At 43.6% G+C, this 20,700-nt stretch overlaps 2 protein-coding genes across 2 annotated transcripts; both read left to right on the top strand.

The window, feature by feature from the left end:
* Positions 1-118: 118 nt before the first annotated feature.
* LOC122013590 (expansin-A7-like) lies at positions 119-1,101 on the top strand. Its single transcript, XM_042569847.1, has 3 exons — positions 119-308; positions 393-708; positions 789-1,101. Exons 1-3 carry the CDS (start codon positions 119-121, stop codon positions 1,099-1,101), a joined length of 819 nt encoding a protein of 272 aa, XP_042425781.1.
* Positions 1,102-5,136: 4,035 nt separating this feature from the next.
* LOC122015830 (peroxidase 5-like) lies at positions 5,137-6,582 on the top strand. Its single transcript, XM_042572886.1, has 3 exons — positions 5,137-5,563; positions 5,649-5,837; positions 5,912-6,582. The coding sequence occupies exons 1-3, from the start codon at positions 5,336-5,338 to the stop codon at positions 6,455-6,457; spliced, it is 963 nt and encodes a 320-aa protein (XP_042428820.1). The 5' UTR covers positions 5,137-5,335; the 3' UTR covers positions 6,458-6,582.
* The last annotated feature ends 14,118 nt before the right edge of the window (positions 6,583-20,700 follow it).

Genomic DNA, 20,700 nt, shown 5'->3' with positions numbered 1-20,700 from the left:
ATCTTTGTGCTCGATCAAATTATCGGAATTGATTGATTAAATATTGATGGAAGTCGCCCTATTTATCCACAAAATTCAAGGGGAGCCGGCATCGGAGATGATCGACCAGGCAGGAGCAATGGCGCCCTCCCTGCTGCGGCAGCACGGCCGCCTCGCGTTAGTCTTCCTCGTTCTCCTCCTCGGCACGGCCACCACGTCGTCGGCTTTAACGTTGCCGAAGTTACCTAAACTTCCCAATTTCCGACCCGGCCGTTGGAGGTACGCCCACGCCACCTTCTACGGCGACGAGACGGCGTCGGAGACCATGGGTACGTACGTACGCCGCAATATCTCCCACCAGAACTCGCGCATGGTTCTGCATGCCGTTAAACTCACTGCTGTTGATATTCCAGGCGGAGCATGCGGCTTCGGGAACTTGTTCAGCACCGGGTACGGGACGGCGACGGCGGCGCTGAGCACGGTGCTGTACCTGGGCGGATTCTCCTGCGGGCAATGCTTCCAGATCCGGTGCGCGAAGTCGCAGTACTGCTACCGTGGGTCTCCGATCGCCACCATCACCGCCACCAACCTCTGCCCGCCCAACTGGGCCTTGCCCTCCAACAACGGCGGCTGGTGCAACCCTCCCAGGCCCCATTTCGACATGTCCAAGCCGGCCTTCATGAAGATTGCCCAGTGGCGCGCCGGCATCGTCCCGGTCATGTACCGGAGGTATGTACGCGATTAAGCATACATATCAATCAATCTTTTGGCCGATAGATATATAGATAAGCTCTGTTGGATGTAAGCAGGGTGCCGTGCCCTAGGAGAGGAGGGATTCGGTTCTTGTTGCAGGGCAATGGGTACTGGCTGCTGACGTTCGTGATGAACGTGGGAGGGGCAGGGGACGTCGGGAGTATCTGGGTGAAGGGGAGCAAGACCGGGTGGATGAAGATGAGCCACAACTGGGGAGCCTCGTACCAGGCCTTTTCCCGGCTCGGCGGCCAGTCGCTCTCCTTCAAGGTCGTCTCCTACTCCACCAAGCAGACAATCTTCGCATACAACGTCGCTCCGGCCAACTGGTGGACCGGCAAGACGTACCAGGCGCGCGTCAACTTCAAGTGATCATCAGCCGGCGGTGGATCTCGATCGATCGGGGGAGGGCCGGGAATAAGCTCGATCGTATATATTTTTGAATCGACTACAAACTTCGCCATGTAATTGAATCGATTTGTGTTTTTTATTTGCACGCTTCCATTTTGTAACCTTCTTGTGAAAGGGAAATGGCTCCAGTTTCTCGATCGGCCATTAGTTCCATGCACTACTAATTACTTCTCCATGCATGCGTTAATTATTTCATGTATTTGCTTCTCATTGATGTGATGCACTCTTATTCACATGCTCTCAATCCTGTTTTTTGAAGTTACTGCCGTGAGATAGTGGTCACAAGTTTAGGTCGCCGAAATAAATACTTACGATGGGTCAGAAGGTATACAATAGTTTCAATATCATCAGATTTTTTTTTTTTTTGGTGAGATCCTATAATGATAGAAACTTTGTCTTTGTGCACCGTGATGCGGTGGAATAACCCTCGTATATCTCACATTGTCAGAAGTCATATTTGAAAAAAGTCAAGATCAGTTTTCCTGCTTAAGATCATCGATGGAGTCATCGATCGGTGGGTTATCGCTAATATTGACCAAGTCGTAGAACTTCAAGGAGAGTAGATCGCCGAGAGGGCTCCTCAAGCTAGAAAGAAAGAGAGAATGAGCAAGAGAGGGTTATAATGGAAGTTAGGGACGCCTCGACTCAATCACTACGATCATCAAATTAGTCTTCGACGAAGGAGAGAATGGAGAAGATGAACTATAGGTGATTAATGAAAAATAGAGGTATCATGATGGTGTATGTGTACCTTTTATAATACTCCTATCTTCATTAATTAGATGTTACATTCAGGTAAAGAAAATGTCAGAGTATCATCGTTGTATCATATAGTCATGCCACCCACTTTTTGACCCACATTCTGTGTTCATAGGTTGTTCTACGTGCTCTCTGATAATCCATGTGGTGTACCACATGTTGAGACAACCCATAAGATATAGAAGTAATTGGGCCTAAGGGGCTTGCCCATTGCGTAAAGGAGAGTCCAATTGGTGAGGGCGAACTGAGGCAATCAGATCAGTGAAGCTGATCCGACTGAATAAGAAGATGACCGATTGGGGGATCAGTGGAGCTATCGAGATGTGCAGATCGGTGGTGCCAATTCGACCGAATGAGACGATCGATTGGGGGGAGTTGACCATTGACTTTCTTGTACTCATGGAAACTCCTAATATTCCTTGCATCATACATCAATAGGGTAGACGTGACTCACAGGGTGTCAAACTCAGCTTAGAAGAGACTCGAGTCTAATTGAGTCCGTTCACACTCATCCTAAAGACTCGAGTCTACCGACTTCATCTAGGACTCGACCTTAGTCGTCGATATCATTCATGGCTCGACTCCAAATCTCAACATCCTCCACACTTCAGTCTCAATTGCCGACATCGCCTTTGGCTCAGCCTCAGTTGCCTATATCATCCTGATCTCGGCCTCAGTCGCTGACATCGCCCTTGGCCTAGCTTTAGTCACCGACATCATCCCGATCTCGCCCTCAGTTGCCAACATCCTCCCTATCTTAGCTTTAGATCCTGACATCCTCTCTGCTTAGACCTCGACTTCCATTATTATCAAAACCACTCAACATTGACCTTATTTCCTGATCCTCAGATTAGACCCACACCCTATGCTAGCCTGCTAAAAACACATGACGGGCCCGTGGATAAGGAGGTAGCGTAACCGCCTCATTAATCAAATTGTTATTCTTGAAAGATGCGGAGACGATTATGAATATTCTAAAATACGTGATACCAAATGAATGGAGAGGTGGTCAAGTGGTTGTCAGATCTGGTCTTCTAGATGTCCTCCTTCAAACAAGTGGTGTTTGGTGAATGGAGAAACAACTAACGACTATCGGATTTAGTCCCTTCACTGTCTCATACAAGGATGATGAAGGAGATCAATGTGACGTTTGATGTGGAGATGCTCTTCTGACAGCTATCTAAACCCTAGAGAAGGTAAATGCAAGGGAACTCTCTCTTCGGCTCCATCAAGCTCTCTCTTGCTTTTTCTTTCTCCTCTAGTTTCATACCTCAACCCTAATTTGAGCGTTGGAGTGGTTTGCCAAGATCCCTCTCTGATGTCATTCTAACTCTTTGTTGAAGTGCTTTTCAAGTACTCCCATCCTCCTCACCGACGATCTCCATATGACACGCAAGTCAACCCATTCGTTGAGTGGTAGCTTCACCATCCACGGTATTTGACAGAAACAAATTGACATCGTCTGTGGGAATTCTTAGCTAAGACGCTGCGATGATTAATACTAGAAGAACTACTGACAACTGTAACTCTATCAGAAAGAGAAGTAGTGGCGAAATATTGGTCATGACACAAGAAAACATCAATCAACTGGTCTCCAAGGCGGTAGAAGAAATATTGCAACAACACTCACTCTTGCTGCCGCTACTAGTGGAAGCCCCTTCTCCCTTGGCAGGCGCATCCCCTCCTTCGAGTAAGATGCCACCACTCTTGAAATAGGTTTCACCAATTATGGTCTCAATTAACAAAGCTCAAATATCGTAAAATTTTATTGAGAGCTCGATAACATCTAAATAAACTAAACTCAAGTCAAACTTATAAAAAAATCAAATTAAGTTTGAACAATCATTTCAATGATTTGATTTATTTTAGATTTGCCTCAACTTGATTTGATTATCTTATTAAATAAGTTCAAATATTATAAAACTTTATTCGACTTGACTTGTTACTGCCTTAGATGAAATAAAATATACTTTTGTAGCAAAAGGGTTATTACACTCATCTCAGACACCTTTCACAGTCTGTCCCTAAGTTATGTGAAGGGAGTAAATTATAGAGTCAACTTATAGCTGACTGGCAAATGACTAGAGGGTGAGAGGAGTTTTTCCTCGAGGGTGTGCGTCGGCCGAAAATTGATCCTTACCCCGTTGTAATAAATATATCACCGTCTAATCAATTGGACACCTCGTGAGGACGAAATAAAATGCACTTGAGAATTATAATAGAGGTAAATTAATGTTCTTCAACTATGAGGGCTAAGTTTTTACCCGTCTATATCTAGTCGAACTGACGATACTAGACCGTCTGGGATGAGCTAATGTATCACCTTTTACTCCAACTATACGGGCTAACTTGGTTTGTGCTAGTTCGACAAGTTTATTGATATAAGTAGGTGGGTGTAAGACTAGATACAACATAAGTAGGTGGGTGTAAGACTAGATACAACATAAGTAGGTGGATTCCGACTAGATACATTAGGTTGACTAGTCAAGAATTATATTATAATTGTTAATCACAAAAAACAAAAAGATATATATTTTTTAAAAATAGCTGTTAATTAAATTAAATTTTGGTTTAAATATATTATATAATTTTAGAAATTATATTGGCAAGATATATTATTTTAAAATTATTTCCCTATTTATTTATTTTTTAAAGATAAAATAGTTTAGAAACGAGAAGATTCAGTAGAACATCAAACAAAAAAAAACCTACATGCAGAGCACCAATCAATTTAGTGATCCTGCGCAACAATCGTCTCATATTTTTTATTAGCCAATGAAAGAGATTCCATCCTCTTAATTTTACTTTACGCTAAAGATTTAAAATAAAAAAAAATATATAATTTGTTTACTGCTCACCCATATATGGACAGGACATCTAGTATTTTTTTTTAAAAAAAAAAATCAGGTTAAACATTACATCCTAAATTTTAATTCTAAATCCAATTTTTTTTTTTTATTATTTTATTAAAATAATATTTATCTGATGGAGTACATGTAATTTTCCCACTGACCTTCACTCATCACCAAACAAATCAACATCTCGCCTGTGCTGTTTGCCACCAACTTAACGAAATGCTTCCGTCCCAACACGTATGCGCCACAGGTCAAATCTACAGCGGCTGGATATTTGAAACGCGAATCACGTTACGAAGCGTTTCAATTACTTTTTAGAATTTTCCGCGCGCTCGATCGAGCACTGAACTCTACAAATGAATGAAGAGAGGCAGCGAAGGATACATTCTCTTACTTTTCTACTGTTTGGAGCCATGTAGCACTCAGTCACTCACGGAGGAGGCTGCTAATTCCTATCCCGGTCTTCGATTCTTCGTGTATATATATGATATCACGGACGCCCTCAAGATCATCACTCACACTGGCCCTGCTGCTAAATAATATATATATTGAGATAATTCTGCAGCGGAGATCGATCGGAAATGGCATTGGAAAGAGAAAGACGAGCCAGGTTGGTGGTGGCCTTGGCCATGGCCCTGTGGATTAGTGGCGCAATGAGAGCAGAAGCTCAGTTCAAGGTTGGCTTCTACTCCCAGAGCTGTCCCCGAGCGGAGGCCATCGTCAAAGAGGAGATCGAGAAGGCCCTCGCCGACGACGAAGGCGTCGGCGCTGACCTCCTCAGGATGCACTTCCATGACTGCTTCGTCAGGGTGCAGAATATTGATCGCACTACTTGTCGTAATTATCATCGTAACAGGATTAATTAATCCGATCGCACTTGTTTTGTATGATCAGGGCTGCGATGGTTCGATTTTGTTAGACTCCACCAACAATAGCACGGCCGAGAAGGACGCGCAGATCAACCTCACGCTCGAAGGGTTCGACATTATCGACGATGTGAAGGAGAAGCTGGAAGCTGCCTGCAAGGGAGTTGTCTCCTGCGCCGACCTCCTTGCCTTCGCTGCCAGGGACGCCGTTGTTCATGTAACGTTGGGGTTGCTCTGTTTTTGTTTGATTTTCCGATTGAGTTGAATGTAGGATATGGTTGGACAGTACAGTACGGAGGGATTCACTACGAGGTGCCGTCCGGGAGAAGAGACGGAAGGATCTCCGTTGCCTCCGACACCGACATCCTTCCTTCGCCGGACTTCAAGCTCGCCAAGCTCACCGACTTGTTCGTCTCCAAGGGCTTGAGCCAGAGCGAGATGATCGTCCTCTCCGGAGCTCACACGGTGGGCATTGCGCACTGCGACGCCTTCTCGAAGCGGCTGGACTCGGCGGACCCCAGGATGGACGGGAAGTACGCGGCGGCGCTGAGGAAGGAGTGCCCGCCGGCGAGCAACAACACGGTCTCGATGGACCCGCAGTCGCCGCACAAGTTCGACAACCATTACTACCGCCTCGTGCTGGACAGCCGCAGCCTCTTCACCTCCGACGACACCCTGCTGTCCGCGTGGAGCACGGCGGCGCAGGTGAAGCGGCTCGCCTGCGACTTCAAGGGTTTCCAGCGGGAGTTCGCGGCCGCCATTGTCAAGATGGGGGCCATCGGCGTACTCACCGGCTCCGGCGGCGAGGTCCGCACCAATTGCCGAGTCGTCAACTGAGCAATTAGCCATCTACGCGCGTGATTTCCCTTGTTTGCGTTCTCGATCAAATTTTAATCTTGTTGTGTCGTTGTATATCGTGATTCAAGAACATCAAATGTTTGTGTTATAAAAAAAATATTGTTGACGAGTACAACGATTTGGCAGGAGAATCACGAGCCATGTGAACGATTGATGGAGTCCCACTGTCCAGGCATAACCGAGCCATGTAGATTTATAGGAATGGACCAGTATCGATTCCGGACGAAGCCGACCAAAAATTTCCTCCAATGCAGTAGCCTGCTCAATTTCTTAATTTAGCTTTCTACAGCAGCGTGGGACGCCCGGGTGACCTTTGTTTTTTAGAATTATGAACGATTGGGAGGCGATCGCCGGCGGAGTTGGTGGAATCATTACACATTCGCGCAGTAAATAAATTAAATGAAGTCGAAGGCTGTCGGCCCTCGGCCTCATCACGGGAAAAAGATTTCATGTCGAATTTAACAAGTGGGCGATCAATTGCAGCATTTGATTTGCGAATTGAAAGGTCAGATCTTACTTATCGTAATAGCAAGAGCTGCTGGTAGTCGTAGTCGCGGTTGGTGGGCGATCTAATCTTGATTGTCTGAAATCAGCAACAATCTTGCACGTTTTTTATATTCATCCTATTCGGAAATGACTCAATCGAAGATTGGATGGGTTGTTACTAGTATTGACAGGGAGATGATTATGTCACTCTTATCATATGTGCTTAAGAGAATGGACCCTCATGTGGTGCTAATGAACGACGGTCCATGAGCCGGCGGTACTTTGTACTTTAAGTTCTGCGCACACTCAGACAAGCACATGGAACGTTAGAGATCAGAAATCAGAGAAAAAGTTCCCTGCGCAGACCCTTCGACGCTCAAGTCAGGTACTTTTTCCCTGGAAGAGCAGTGTACGAAGGAAAAAGAATTATACAAGACAAGCACGAATGTGCGAGAGAGCGTACATGCTCAAGGGAGAGGACCTCCCTTTTTATATGACCGTGCGTACCTCTGAAGACTGACCGATGTTAGAGAATGCCGGGTGTCAGGACCTGTCGGGTGATGGAGGACGCGTGACACCCTCCCATGGACCGGAAGAAGGTTCCATTCGCAGATGACCGCAGACCATTAGAATATTCCTTGACATACATCAGTTATTCTTTGACAGGCAGTTACGATTCCCTGACATTGTTGTCGTCTAGCTCCTTCTATCTTGCCCGGGTTTAGGGGCAGCTCGGGATGATCTGTCAGGTATAACACCTGGTTTGAGTTTTGATGAGAGGGACGAGCTGTGGCGAGAGCCTCATCTTCCCTTTTGGATTGCCCAAGAGCCGACTAGGAGTCGACCTACCGAGAATACTAGGTCTAGATATGTAACCCGAGCTGAGAAACCCTGACCAGTCAGGTCAGGTCAGGCATTACCCCCAGTCACACCCTATGTCTCAGATCTGGGATCCTGATCTGTAAGCACCCAACCGGGAATCATGCGGTTGATGACGTTAGGCAGTCCCACTTTTTCTTTCTTTAACTGTTGATTGTCATGCCTTCCTGACTGTTGACTGTCATGCCCCCTTGACTTCTGACTGACACTCCCCATTGACTTTTGACTGACATGTCGCCTTGACTTTTGACTGTCACGTCCCCTTGACTTCTGACTGCTTGGCCTTATCGGACCCTACCATTATGCATCGTATCACAAGCTTCCCCTCCAAGTCTAGTCGAATGAGGCTAAGGTCCAACCGACTAGACGCAAACCCTGGTTTCATTTTTTTATCATTACTCAATAAATCTATGAGGAAAGGTTACTTTAACTTCTGCATAAGTTGCCTTCTCTTTCCCCTCTTCTTTAAAAGGAGGTTGATCACCATCCCTAGAGTCGTACTTTCTTTCTACTGACGCCCCATAATCATGGATTTGAATTCCGAGTTGAATGAACCGCAGTGTCTCTGTCAACAATGGGATCAGATGAGTGAAGGCTCTGCTTGCTGATAACCCACTTCAGAGCAAGAGTGTAGAAAGCTGACCCATGAGTTGTTAAGTGCGAGAGTATGCTCGCTTATAACTCGCACTGGGGCGCGAGTCTGGAGGCGTGAGAGCATGTTCTCTTATAACTCGTGCTGAGAAGAGAGTCTGGAGGTGTGAGAGCATGTTCCTTTATAACTAATGCTAGGGCAAGAGTCTGGAGGCGTGAGAGTATGCTCACTTATAACTCGCGCTGGGGCGAGAGTCTAGAATCCTGATCGGGAGGTCGTTGGTCGTGAGAGAATGCTCACTTATAACTCATGCTGGGGTGAGAGTCTGGAATCCCGACCGAGATGTTATTGGATCGTGAGAGCATGCTCACTTATAACTCACGCTGGGACGAGAGTCTAGAAGCGTGAGAGCATGCTCACTTATAACTTGCACTGGGGCGAAAGTCTGGAGGCGTGAGAGCATGCTCACTTATAACTCGCGCTGAAGCGAGAGTCTGGAATCCCGATCGGGAGGTCATTGGGTCGTGAGAGCATGCTTACTTATAACTCACACTGGGGAGAGAGTCTGGAATCCCGACCGGGAGGTTGTTAGTCATGAGAGCATGCTCACTTATAACTCGCGCTTGGGCGAGAGTGTGAAATCTCGACCGAGAGGTCGTTGGGTCGTGAGAGCATACTCATTTATAACTCGCACTAGGGTGAGAGTCTGGAATCCCGACCGGAAGGTCGTTGGTCGTGAGAGCATGCTCACTTATAACTCGCGCTGGGCGAGAGTCTAGAATCTCAACCGAGAGGTCGTTGGGTCCTGAGAGCATGCTCACTTATAACTCGCACTGGGGCAGAGTCTGGAATCCCGACAGGGAGGTCGTAGGTCGTGAGAGATGTTAGAGTGTATACTAAAAGCCTAGCTTTTTGTAAATATTTATTTTTGAAATAAAGAATCACATTGGTCAAATGTCTACATTTATATGCTAAGTGTAGTTGTTCAATTAATTTATATTGTAGATAACATGGTGTGTGATGTCACACACAGAAGATCATGTTATCAATTCCTTATAAATTATAAACAGTAGCTCACGACTAAGATGGAAATGAACAAACCATTGGAATAGTCGTAGTGTAATTTGATATTAGTTTATCTTAAGTATAAAATAACACTAGTACACTCTGAGTGTATTGAGCAGGACCATTTAAGGTAAGTTCTTTTTATACTGCCTGCATAAAAGAACAAAACCTTTGTTATTATGGAAGTGTGTGCTCTTAATCCTGATATAATAACAAGCACATATATCTAATATTTATTTCTTTGACTTATCAGGGTGTGATTTAGTTCGATAAATCAATAGGCCCGATAAGTTGGGAAATGATATTATTTATAGTGTGTGTTGTTGATTATAGAAGGAAACTGTGTCCTAGTAATCTAGGTTGATGATGTCCCCAAGAGGAGCTCATAAGGATTGTCATGTAAACCCTGCAGGTGGACTTAGTCCGACATGACGATAAGGTTGAGTGGTACTACTCTTAGAGTTTGATACTAATTAAGTGAGTTGTCAGTAACTCATTTAATTAGTGGACATTCTGTATCTTAAACACAGGGAGACTAACACACTCATGATAAGAAGGAGCCCAAAATGTAATTTGGGATTGGTGCGGTAGTTCAATAATAATTCTTTAGTGGTATGAATTATTATTGATGAAATTAAGTTGGGTGTTCGGGGCAAACATGGGAAGCTTAATTTTATTGGGAGACCAAAACCAATTCCTCCTCTCGGTCCCTATCGTAGCCTCTTATTTATAAAGTATTATATCCACCAAATACCCACTTCCTACCCACCCTTAGGTGGCCGGCCAAGCAAGCTTGGAACCCAAGCTTGGGCCGGCCAAGCCAAAAGGCTTGAGCCAAGTAGGGTGGCCGACCATAGCTTGGAGCCCAAGCTTGGTGTGGCCAGCCATATAAAATAAAAGGATTTTATTTTTAAAATATTTTCTTATGTAGATACCATGGTTTTAAAAGAGAATTAAAAATTTAAATCTTTCCTTTTATAGCTTTTTACAAAAGATTAAGTGAAAGGTTTGATATCTTTCCTTATTTGTAGTTAAAAGGAAGATTTTAATTTTTGATAAAACTTTCCTTTTTTGTAACCATCTTCATGATTTAAAAGATAATTTTAAAATTAAATCTTTCCTATTATAGTTTCTATAAAAGATTAAGCAAAAGATTTGATATCTTTCCTTATTTGTAGAATGAGAGGAAGATTTTAATTTTAAAGAAAACTTTCCTTTTTGGAAATCATCCACATGTTTTAATAAGAGAGATTTTAATTTATAAAATTTCCTATTATAACCAACCATGAAGGGAAAATTAATAGAGAATTTTTTATTTTAAAATTTCCGGAAACAAATAAGGGAATTTAATTTTGTGTTTAAAACTTACTTTATTTGGAGCAATTGATGTGACCGACCATGATAAAGGATTAAAGGAAATTTTAATTAAATTTTCCTTTCATTGGCAAAGAGAATAAAGAAGTTTTTATTAAAACTTTCATTATTTGTCAAGACCAAGGAATATAAAAGAGAGGGTACAGGTGCCTCACCTAATAACATATCATCTATTATTCCTTTCTCTTTTCTTCCTTGGTGTGGCCAGCCCTAATCATCCTCTCCTCTCTTCTTCTTGTGGCCGAACCATATCATCTCTTGGAGTTCTTGTGGTGGTCGGATTTTGCTTGGAGAAGGAGAGAAAGGATGCTTTGCTCTTGCATCCCTTAGAGCTTGAAGGTTGGTGGTCGAATCTTGCAAGAAGGAAGTTGTCTTGGTGGTTCTCATCTCGGTAGATCGTTGCCCACACAATGTCCGAGATAAGAAGAGGAATATGATAGAAGATCAAGAGGTTGTTGCTTACAAAGAAAGGTATAACTAGTAATTCTATTCCGCATCATACTAGTTTTCTTTGTATAGATTTTGAAATACCAAACACAAGAGGCATATGATTCTAGATTTCGAATTTGTGATTCGAGTTTGTGTTCTTTTCTTTTCTTTTTCGATTTTGTAATTCAATTGTTCTTATTGGTTAAACCTAGGGTTACTATAAGGAGATTGAATATTGAATTTCTTTAAAAGACTTTGTCAAGGAAGTGGTGGATGATCCCATAACCAAGAAGACCTAGTGCCTCGCCATGTTTAACCTGGAAGCCAATTTTAGAAATAAATATTTAATCAACTTTGTAACATGGGAGGACTTGGATTAATAATGTTAAGCATCGTTTACGATCCAAGTCTAAACCTCTAAGAACGGATAAGTTAAATTTGGAATCAATAATGTTAAGTTCCACTTGCTATTCCTAATTTAATTTTTAAAGAACACAATAAGTTGTTAGGAATGGTTTAGGACTTGTACAAAATTTTTGTACAGGGGAACCAGTATGATATTCTGAGTATCAACCAACAATTGGTATCAGAGCTAGGGGTTGCCTCTGTGTGTTTGGTTTTCAGTTTAATTATGCACATGTCATACATAATTTAGGCAGGATAATAGTAGGATGTGCTAACTCTGTGGTTGCAGGCTCCAATTAATATGACTTATAGATATTGTGTGTGATTGGACCCTTGGACATGTCAAGGGCATTTTTGTGTGTGCATGATTGTATGTATTAAATACAGCATGAGCTGTATTAGTTTTAGGATTTTACATTTTTGTTTCAATCTAGTTTAAGTGTACATTTCTTTGTGGGGTATAGGATCGATATATGTAAAATTCTATTTTTGTCGCGGATAGTATCCTTGCAAGGCGTGGTACTTTTTGTGGACCAGAGGTGCAATGAAAAAAAGAAGCAAGATAGATGCGGCGACTAGACCCGATTATCGACCCTTAATTTGGCCCATGGGTCGTACTTCATTGTCGGTGAAGTCGTATAATGAAGTGGCCATGTGCTGAAGCTCACTAGCATCGATCTGCATGCCCTTGAATGCATTCTTGAATAGCACGTTGACAGAGCTTCCGGTATCAATGAAAACCCTGGCCACGTGACTGTTGGCTATAACGGCTCTGATTATTAGGGCATCATCATGAGGGAGCTCCAACCCCTCTAGATCTTGTGGCCCAAAACTGATTATGGGCCCGACAACTTGTTCCCGATTGTATCCTATGACATGTATCTCCAGGCGGCGTTCATGAGATTTCCGAGCCCTAGCAGAATCTTCGTCCATGGGCCCTCCGGAGATTATGTCAATCTCTCGGATGACCGCATTTCCGCTGTTCTCCTTCTCCGGGGATTCCCCTGGCTCCTTACCCCGACCTTACTGCTGGCTTCCCTAACCTGTATTTTCTGGCAGGGATTTACCTGACTAACCTGCTATAGTAGGATGGCTAGCCAGCAGCCTCTGAAGCTTGGACGCGATCTTAGGTGGAGGCAGGCCCAATTCAGCTGCGCGCTGAGAGTCACGGGCGAACTGGATGCAATCCCCAGTGGCATGGGTGTGAGATCGGTGGTAAGTACAATAGCGAGGTCTCCACTGACGGGGTCTTGGGGCTTGGATAGCTTGTACCCTTTGGGCCATTCGAGAATCCTGCCTGGGCAGGAATCTCGGTCGGGAATCCCTGGCACACGGAAGAGGCTAAGCCGGGGATTGGGGCGGGCTCTTCTCTGATTTGTTGGCAGGAGCAGGCTCCTTGTCCACTTTCCGTCGAGCCGCCTAGGTTTCTTCTACGTTGATATAATTGACAGCCTTCCCTAACATCTCATCGAAGTTCTTCATAGGCTCTAGGATGAGGGCTCGGAAGAACTCCTCTTCCACCAGACCATGGGAGAAGACACTCATCAGTATTTCAGAGGTGGCAGATGGGACATTCTAGGCTACCTGGTTGAAGCGTTTGAAACAGCCTCTCAAGGGTTCGATAGATCCTTACTTGAGGGCAAAGAGACAATGGTTTATCTTCTGGTATTTCCTGCTACTAGCGAAATGACGCAGGAAAATGGTCTTAAAGTCATGGAAGCAAGTGATGGATCCATTCGACAGCCCATCGAATCATTTTTGTGTCAAGCCAAACAAAGTGTTTAAGAACACTCGGCACTTGATGGCGTCGCTGTATTGGTGTAGTAACACAACGTTCCAAGACTTTTGAAGATGATCCTCCGAGTCCTTGCTACCGTCATACTCTCCAATAGCTCGGAGCTTGTACCCCTTTGGTACCTTCTCCTCAAGTACCCTTAGAGAGAAGGACACTTGCTCCTCAGGTTCCCCCCGGGGCTCCTCCCTGAGGACTATGACTTTCTCTTTCTTTGAATCTCTAGGCGGGGAGCTCTCCACGATAGAGGCCTGTGGTTGCTCTTTCTTATTGTAACGATCTGGGCCCTTATGGTAATGGTCCAGGCCAAGCTCCCGATAGAAGGCTGGAGGGAAATCCTCAAGCTGTTTTCTCTTAGATCCCCTATCCGAGACGCGAGTCAGGTCCTTGGAAATCGCAGGCATCTTGTACGGCCGTGAAATAGTGGTTTGCTTTTCGGAAGCCGGGGCTTGGCCTCCTTGAATAGTTTGTACTCCCCTGCCGTCATAGTGACATTGATTCTTCCGGTCTCCTCCATCTTCATGCTCCAAAACAGGTGAAGGAAGTTCCCACAGATGGTGCCAAATTGATTTTGTCCAGAATCTGAGTCAGACGAAGGTCGGATGAGATGTTACTGGTGTTGACGGGGAGACGATTATGACACTCTTATTGCACGTGTCCAAGAGAACGAATCCTCACATGGCACTGCCGAATGACGGTCTTTGAGCCGACGGTACTTCGGTACTTTAAGCTCTGTGCACACTCAGACAAGCATACAGAACGTTAGAGACCAGATACCTGGGGAAAAGTCCCCAGCACAGGTTCTCTGACGCTCAAGTCAGGTACTTTTTCCCCGGAAGAACAGTGTACGAAGGAAAAAGAATTGTAGAAGACAAGTACGAATGTGCAAGAGAGTGTACCCGCTCAAGGGAGAGGACCTCCCTTTTTATAAGACTGTGCGTACCTCTGGAGACTGACATATGTCAGAGAATATCGGGTGTCAGGACCAGTCGGGTGATGGAAGATGCGTGGCACCCTCCCATGGACCGGAAGAAGGTTTCAATCGTAGATGACCGCAGACCATTAAATTATTCACTGACATACATCAATTATTTTCTAATAGGTAGTTACGATTCCCTAACCTCGTTGTCATCTAGCGCCTTCTGTCTCGCTCGAGTTTGACTAGGGGCAGCTCGAGATGATCTGTCAGGTATAACACCTGGCTTGAGTCTTGATGAGAGGGACGAGCTATGGCGAAAGCCTCATATACCCTTTTGGATTTCCCAAGAGCCGACCGGGAGTTGGCCTACCGAGAGTACCAGGTCTAGATATGTAACCCGAGTTAACCAGTCAGGTTAAGTCAGGCATTACCCTCGATCACACCCAATGTCTCAGATCTGGGATCCTGATCTGTAAGTGCCCGACCGAGAATCATACCGTTGATGATGTCAGGCGGTCCCACTTTTTCTTTCTCTAATTGCTGGCTGCTAGGTCCCATTGACTTCTGACTAACACGTTCCCTTGACTTCTGACTGCCTAACCTTATCGGACCCTACCATTATGTACCGTATCATGTATGAATACTTTTCTTGGATAAATATTCTTTTTTTTGTTCATCCAAAGGAATTGATACAAACAATATGTGATCAACAAATCAAAAGTGTTTATGAGAGTCACTAGAGGTTGAGATCAAAGATTATTGTGGTTTTTTTTTTTCAAAATAATGAACCACTTTGCTTTATAATAAAAAAAAAGCCTCCTTTTTCACTGTTTAATTATGTACATTTAACTTTCAACATTATTTTTTATTATTATCTTTAGTCTAAATATCTTAAATTTTGAACGTGTCAGACGTATTGCAGTAGTTATAATTTTATAACTGCTATAATATGAATGTTATGTTAGCAGATCAAATATGCATTATAGCAACTATGTAACTGCTATAACATAAATGGTAGGTGGACAAGATTGAATCCGTGTTATAGCACCTACAAAATCATAATTGCTACCACGTGAATATTTTTGAGCATGCTAAGTATGTTGATCTATTCCGTAAATTGAGTAGATGGGTGGTCGTTGAGGCGACAGGAGTGTTGACAGAGAAAAGACTTCGAGTTGGGAGTTACGGACCTGGAGTTGAGAGATGCGGACCTACGCACACTATAAACAGGGCCAACAATAAAGTTAGAGCTAGAACCAAGGGGGGGTCCTTGTCGCAGACACTCGTACGCTCAAGTTAGAACGATAACCGAGCAAAAATAGAAAAGAAAATGAACAGTAGAATAGTAATCTGGATGCATGTGCGTGACATGTCCTTAGCCAACGGAGAGCACCTCTTTTTATATTATCTCTCATAATCTCCGTAATATTGAGCCATCATAAAATGTCAGATATCAGAATATGTTGGGTAGTAGAGGATGTACGACCGCCTTCTCCTAGGCAGAAGAAGGTTTTATTGCATGTATATACTAGAGCAGGAGAATATTCCCTGATGAATAATGATTATTCTCTGACTGGTGATTTTGATTCTATGACAAGGCTATCTCCTAGAGGGAGTTTGACCGGTTATAGGGTCGGTCGAATTTATATTGGGAGTCATACCCATGAGGAGTGGGGAGCTAAGCCCCGAAGATTTGGCTGGCTCTAGGGCTGATCGATTTTAGGTTGGGAGTCATGCCCACGAGGAGTGTGAAGCTAAGACCTTGAGGTTCAACTAGCACTAAAGCTGGTCGGTCTAATTTTGGGAGTCATGCCTATGAGGAGTGGGGAGCTGAGCCCCGAAGATCCGACTAGCTCTAGGGTTGGGCGGATTTATGTTGGGAGCCATGCCCATGAGGAGTGGAAAACTGAGCACTGGAGATCCGATCAGCTATAGGGTCGACCGGGTTTATATTGAGAGTCCATAAGAGTGGAGAGCTAAGTCTTAGGGATTTGACTGGCTCTAGGGCTGGTCGAGTTTATGTTGTGAGCTATGCCCATAAAGAGTGGGGAGTTGAGCCACATAAATTCAACCAGCTAGGTCGGTTGGGTTTATATTGGGAGTCATACCCATGAGGAGTAAGGAATTGGGCCCCGTTGAAAATGGTCTATTCGGATACATACACCTTGACCTTGACTGTCACATTATCTTGACTATCGATCTCATATTATCTTTGGAGCCACTCATAACACGTCATATCACAAACCTCCCTTCAAGTCTAGTCGAAGGAGATTCATGATCGTCTGACTAGACCTAAGTCCTTTAGACATTCAATGATCTGATTAACTAGCGACTCTAACCACTGTCACTTAATATTAACATTAACATTAACATTATCTTTGGATGTCGTATGACTGGTTTTTGGTCAAGTGAGAGGCGAGTTCAAGTAATCGGGGATATGGGATGAGTGTTGAGCGGCGATTCATGCGGCGTGAAAAGCAAGTGGCGATTTGTGAGGAATGTCGAGCAGCAATATGCGAGTATCGATCGAGCAGCGATATATAAGGAATACCGAGCGAGCAATCTTTGATGATGAGTGTCGGTCTAGTGGGATCCATGCCCAAGTAAATGGGTGCTGGGAGTTATGCCCAAGTGAATAATTTGCATGAGTCATGCCCACTTATAACTCACAATTGTGGCTAGAGTCTGGGACAACCGACTGGATGATCATTGGGCATGTGAGTCATGTATGCTTATAACTCGCAGTTGGGGCAAAAGCTTGGGACATCCAACCAGATGGCCATTCGACGCGTAAATCATGCACGCTTATAACTTGAAACTAGGGCGAGAGTTTGGGACAACCGATTGGATGGTCATTGGGCACATGAGCCATGCACACTTATAACTCGTAGCTAAGGCGAGAGTTTGGGACAGTTGAACGGATGATCGTTGGGCACGTGAACCAAGCACGCTTATAACCCGCAGCTGTGGCTAGAGTTTGGGACAAATGATCGGATGGTTATTGGGCACGCAAACCATGCACACTTATAACTCGCGGCTGTGGCAAGAGTCTAAGATAGCCGACCTGATGGTCGTTAAATGCATGAGTCATGCATGCTTATAACTCATAAGTTTGGTGAGAGTTTGGAACAGCCGATTGGATGGTCATTAGGCGCATAAGTCATGCGTACTTATAACTCGTAGCTGCGGTGAAAGTCTGGGATAGCCGAGTGGATGCTTGTTGGGTGTGTGAGCCATGCACGCTTATAACTTTAAACTGGGGCGAGAGTCTGGGATGGTCGTTGGGCGTGTTTCACAAGCAAGTTGATGATAGTCTCTTATGTTATGGGTCTTGGACCAATGGTAAGTGCAATATCGAGGTACCCACTGGAGAGGTTCACTAAAAGTAGTCCAAACTGCCTCGATGTGTTGTACCACTCTAGCTTTCCGAACCAACGGAAGATTTGGTCGAGGGTCTCTAGGGCATACTGGAGGTGGTGGTGGTCTTCGTCATCTTGGTCGGTTGGAGATGGGCCAGTCACCTCCTTCTTCCGAGTGGTCTTGGCTTCCTTTACATTAATGTATTTGGATGTTTTCCTCAACAGATCATTAAAGTCCTTTGCGGGCTTTCTAATGAGGGCTCTAAAGAATTCTCCTTCTAAAAGACCTTGAGAGAAGACACTTATTAATATTTCGGAAGTGGCGAACGGAACATCTAGTGCTTGGTTGAATCGCTTGATATATGCTCGTAGGGACTCCTTGGTCCTTTGCTTGAGTGTGAATAGACTCAGACTAGTCTTTTGATACCTCCTACTGCTGGTAAAGTGGTGCAAGAGGGATTTTTTGAATTTCTTAAAATAGGTAATAGATCCGACCAATAATAGGCCAAACCATCTTTGTGCTGAGCCTGATAGAGTGGTCAAAAACACTCGACATTTTATGACATTGCTATACTAATGTAATATAGGGCGCTCTCGAATCTTCGAAGGTGATCTTCAGGATCGGTGTTGCCTTCGTACTCTCCAACCAACAAAGGTCAGAAATGCTTAGGTAGCTTTTTATCTAGTACCTCTTGAGAGAAAGGTACACTGGGTTGTTTAGGTGATTTTTGAGCAACAGGAACCTTGCCTCGCCTTGGGTCTCTCTAGGGTGAATTCTCTAATGAGAAGGCTTGTGACTACTCAATTTTGGAGCAACCCTCAGTGGACATTCAGAAAAACACTCTAGGAAACTCAAATGACTATTTTTTACTTTGATCTTTTCTCAGACACAGGAAACTCCTCCAGCGAGGTTGTAGGTGCCCCGTGCGGGTGAGAATCCATGGCCTATTCTTGGGACATTGCTTGCACCTTGGCCTTCAGAAATAGCTCGTACTCCTATGGTGTTATGGTAATGTTAATTTTACTAGCTGCGTCCATCCTTATGTTTTGAAATAGGTGAATGTTTCCACAATTGATGCCAAATTTGATTCTATCTGGAAGTTGAGTAAATGGGTGGCCGGTGAGGTGGTAGGAATGTTGATGGAGGAAAGACTTTGAGCTAAGAACTGTGGACCTGGAGCTGGGAGCCGTGGACCTGTGCACACCACATACAGGGCCAAGGGGAATGTTAGAGCGAGAACGGGTGAAGGAGCCCCTTGCGCAGACACTCCGACGCTCAAGATAAAACAGTAGCTGAACGAAAATGGGGAAGAAAATGAATAGTAGAACATTAATCTGGATGCGAGTGTGTGCACGCGTCCTTGGCCAATAGAGAGGACTCCGTTTTTATACTGTCTCTTATAACCTTCGCAATAATGAGGCATCAGAGAATATCATGTGTCAGAATATGTCAGGTAGTTGAGGATGTACGACCGTCTTCTCCTAGGCAGAGGAAGGTTCTATTGAGTGTATATGTCATAGTAGGGGAATATTCCCTGGCGAGTGCTGTTATTCTCTGACACGTGATTGTAATTCCCTGATAAGGCTATCTCCTAGAGGGAGTTTGGCCGTCTATAGGGTTAATTGGGTTTATATTGGGACCCATGCCCATGAGGAGTGGAGAATTGAGCCTCGGAGATTCGATCGGATCTAGGGCTAACCAGGTATATATTGGGAGTCATACTCATGAGAAGTAGGGAGTTGAGCCCCAGGGATATGATAGGATCTAGGGCTAGTCGGGTTTTTATTGGGAGTCATGCCCATGAGGAGTGGGGAGTTGAGTCCCAAAGATCTGAACAACTCTAGGGCTAATCGGGTTTATGTTGGGAGTCGTGCCCATGAGGAGTGGGGAGCCGAGCCCCAAAAATTCGACGGCTCTAGGGCCAACCAATTTTTTGTTGGGAGCTACGCTTATAAGGGATTGGGAGCTAAGCTCCAGGGATCTGACTTGGCTTTAGAGTCGACTGTGCTTGTGTTGGGAGCATAGTTTGTAGAATCGTGATCCTACATAGAATTGATTTAGGGTCAAGATTGGATCAGTCTGGCTTGAATGGTAGAACCGTATGATTTTACTAAAAACCCTTAAAATTTTATAATACACGATTAATAATTAGAAAAAAAATATCTAAAAAACTATTTACATATAAATAGATTACTAATTTTGCATATATATGCAATTATTTACACTCAACACCTCTGATTAGATTACTACATATATAAATTTAAATTAACTAGTAATTTAACTACCATTCTCATAAAATAACACTCAATAATATTTATATTTTCATATCATAAAAAGAAATAATATAAAATTTTTACTAAAATAATAATAATAATAATTACATTCAACCTCAAAAATATTCTCTTGGTTTACAAGATAATCCAATTTAAAGGCCAACAAAACACTTAACACGCGTAGTAGAAACCATTAAATCCTTTGATTCGAATATGAAAATCGGAAATAATCTTCTAAAGACTTTTTGGTTCTGTGGTATACTAGACAATAGACATCTAAAAACTTATTATTTTGGTGAAAAGAAATGATAGAATATTACTAATAAAAAACTAACTCAAAAATAATTAAACGTATGTTTAAATAATCTCAAAACCCTAACTCTAACTCTAACTCTACAGAAGATGAAAAAAAAGATAATAAAAGAAGATAAAATCTTTCGAGTCTCTGAAAATGCTTTAAATGATGTTTTTTGGGTTTGAAACTCGATGGTTAAGGTAAACCTTGAAATTAATTATAGATCTTTGAACGAGTTTCAATTTGATATACTATAGGTCACGTGGTTCAATCACATTCAAAAGTTATGACCCCTCAAAGCTTTCACGGATCTTGCTCTGATTCTACTTTGATCCTGTTACAATCCTACCGAT

Source organism: Zingiber officinale, chromosome 8B (assembly GCF_018446385.1).
Source record: "Zingiber officinale cultivar Zhangliang chromosome 8B, Zo_v1.1, whole genome shotgun sequence".
NCBI classification, from domain to species: domain Eukaryota; kingdom Viridiplantae; phylum Streptophyta; class Magnoliopsida; order Zingiberales; family Zingiberaceae; genus Zingiber; species Zingiber officinale.
The sequence above is the reverse complement of the archived record's forward strand: the minus strand, read 5'-3'. Positions and strand labels throughout refer to the sequence as shown.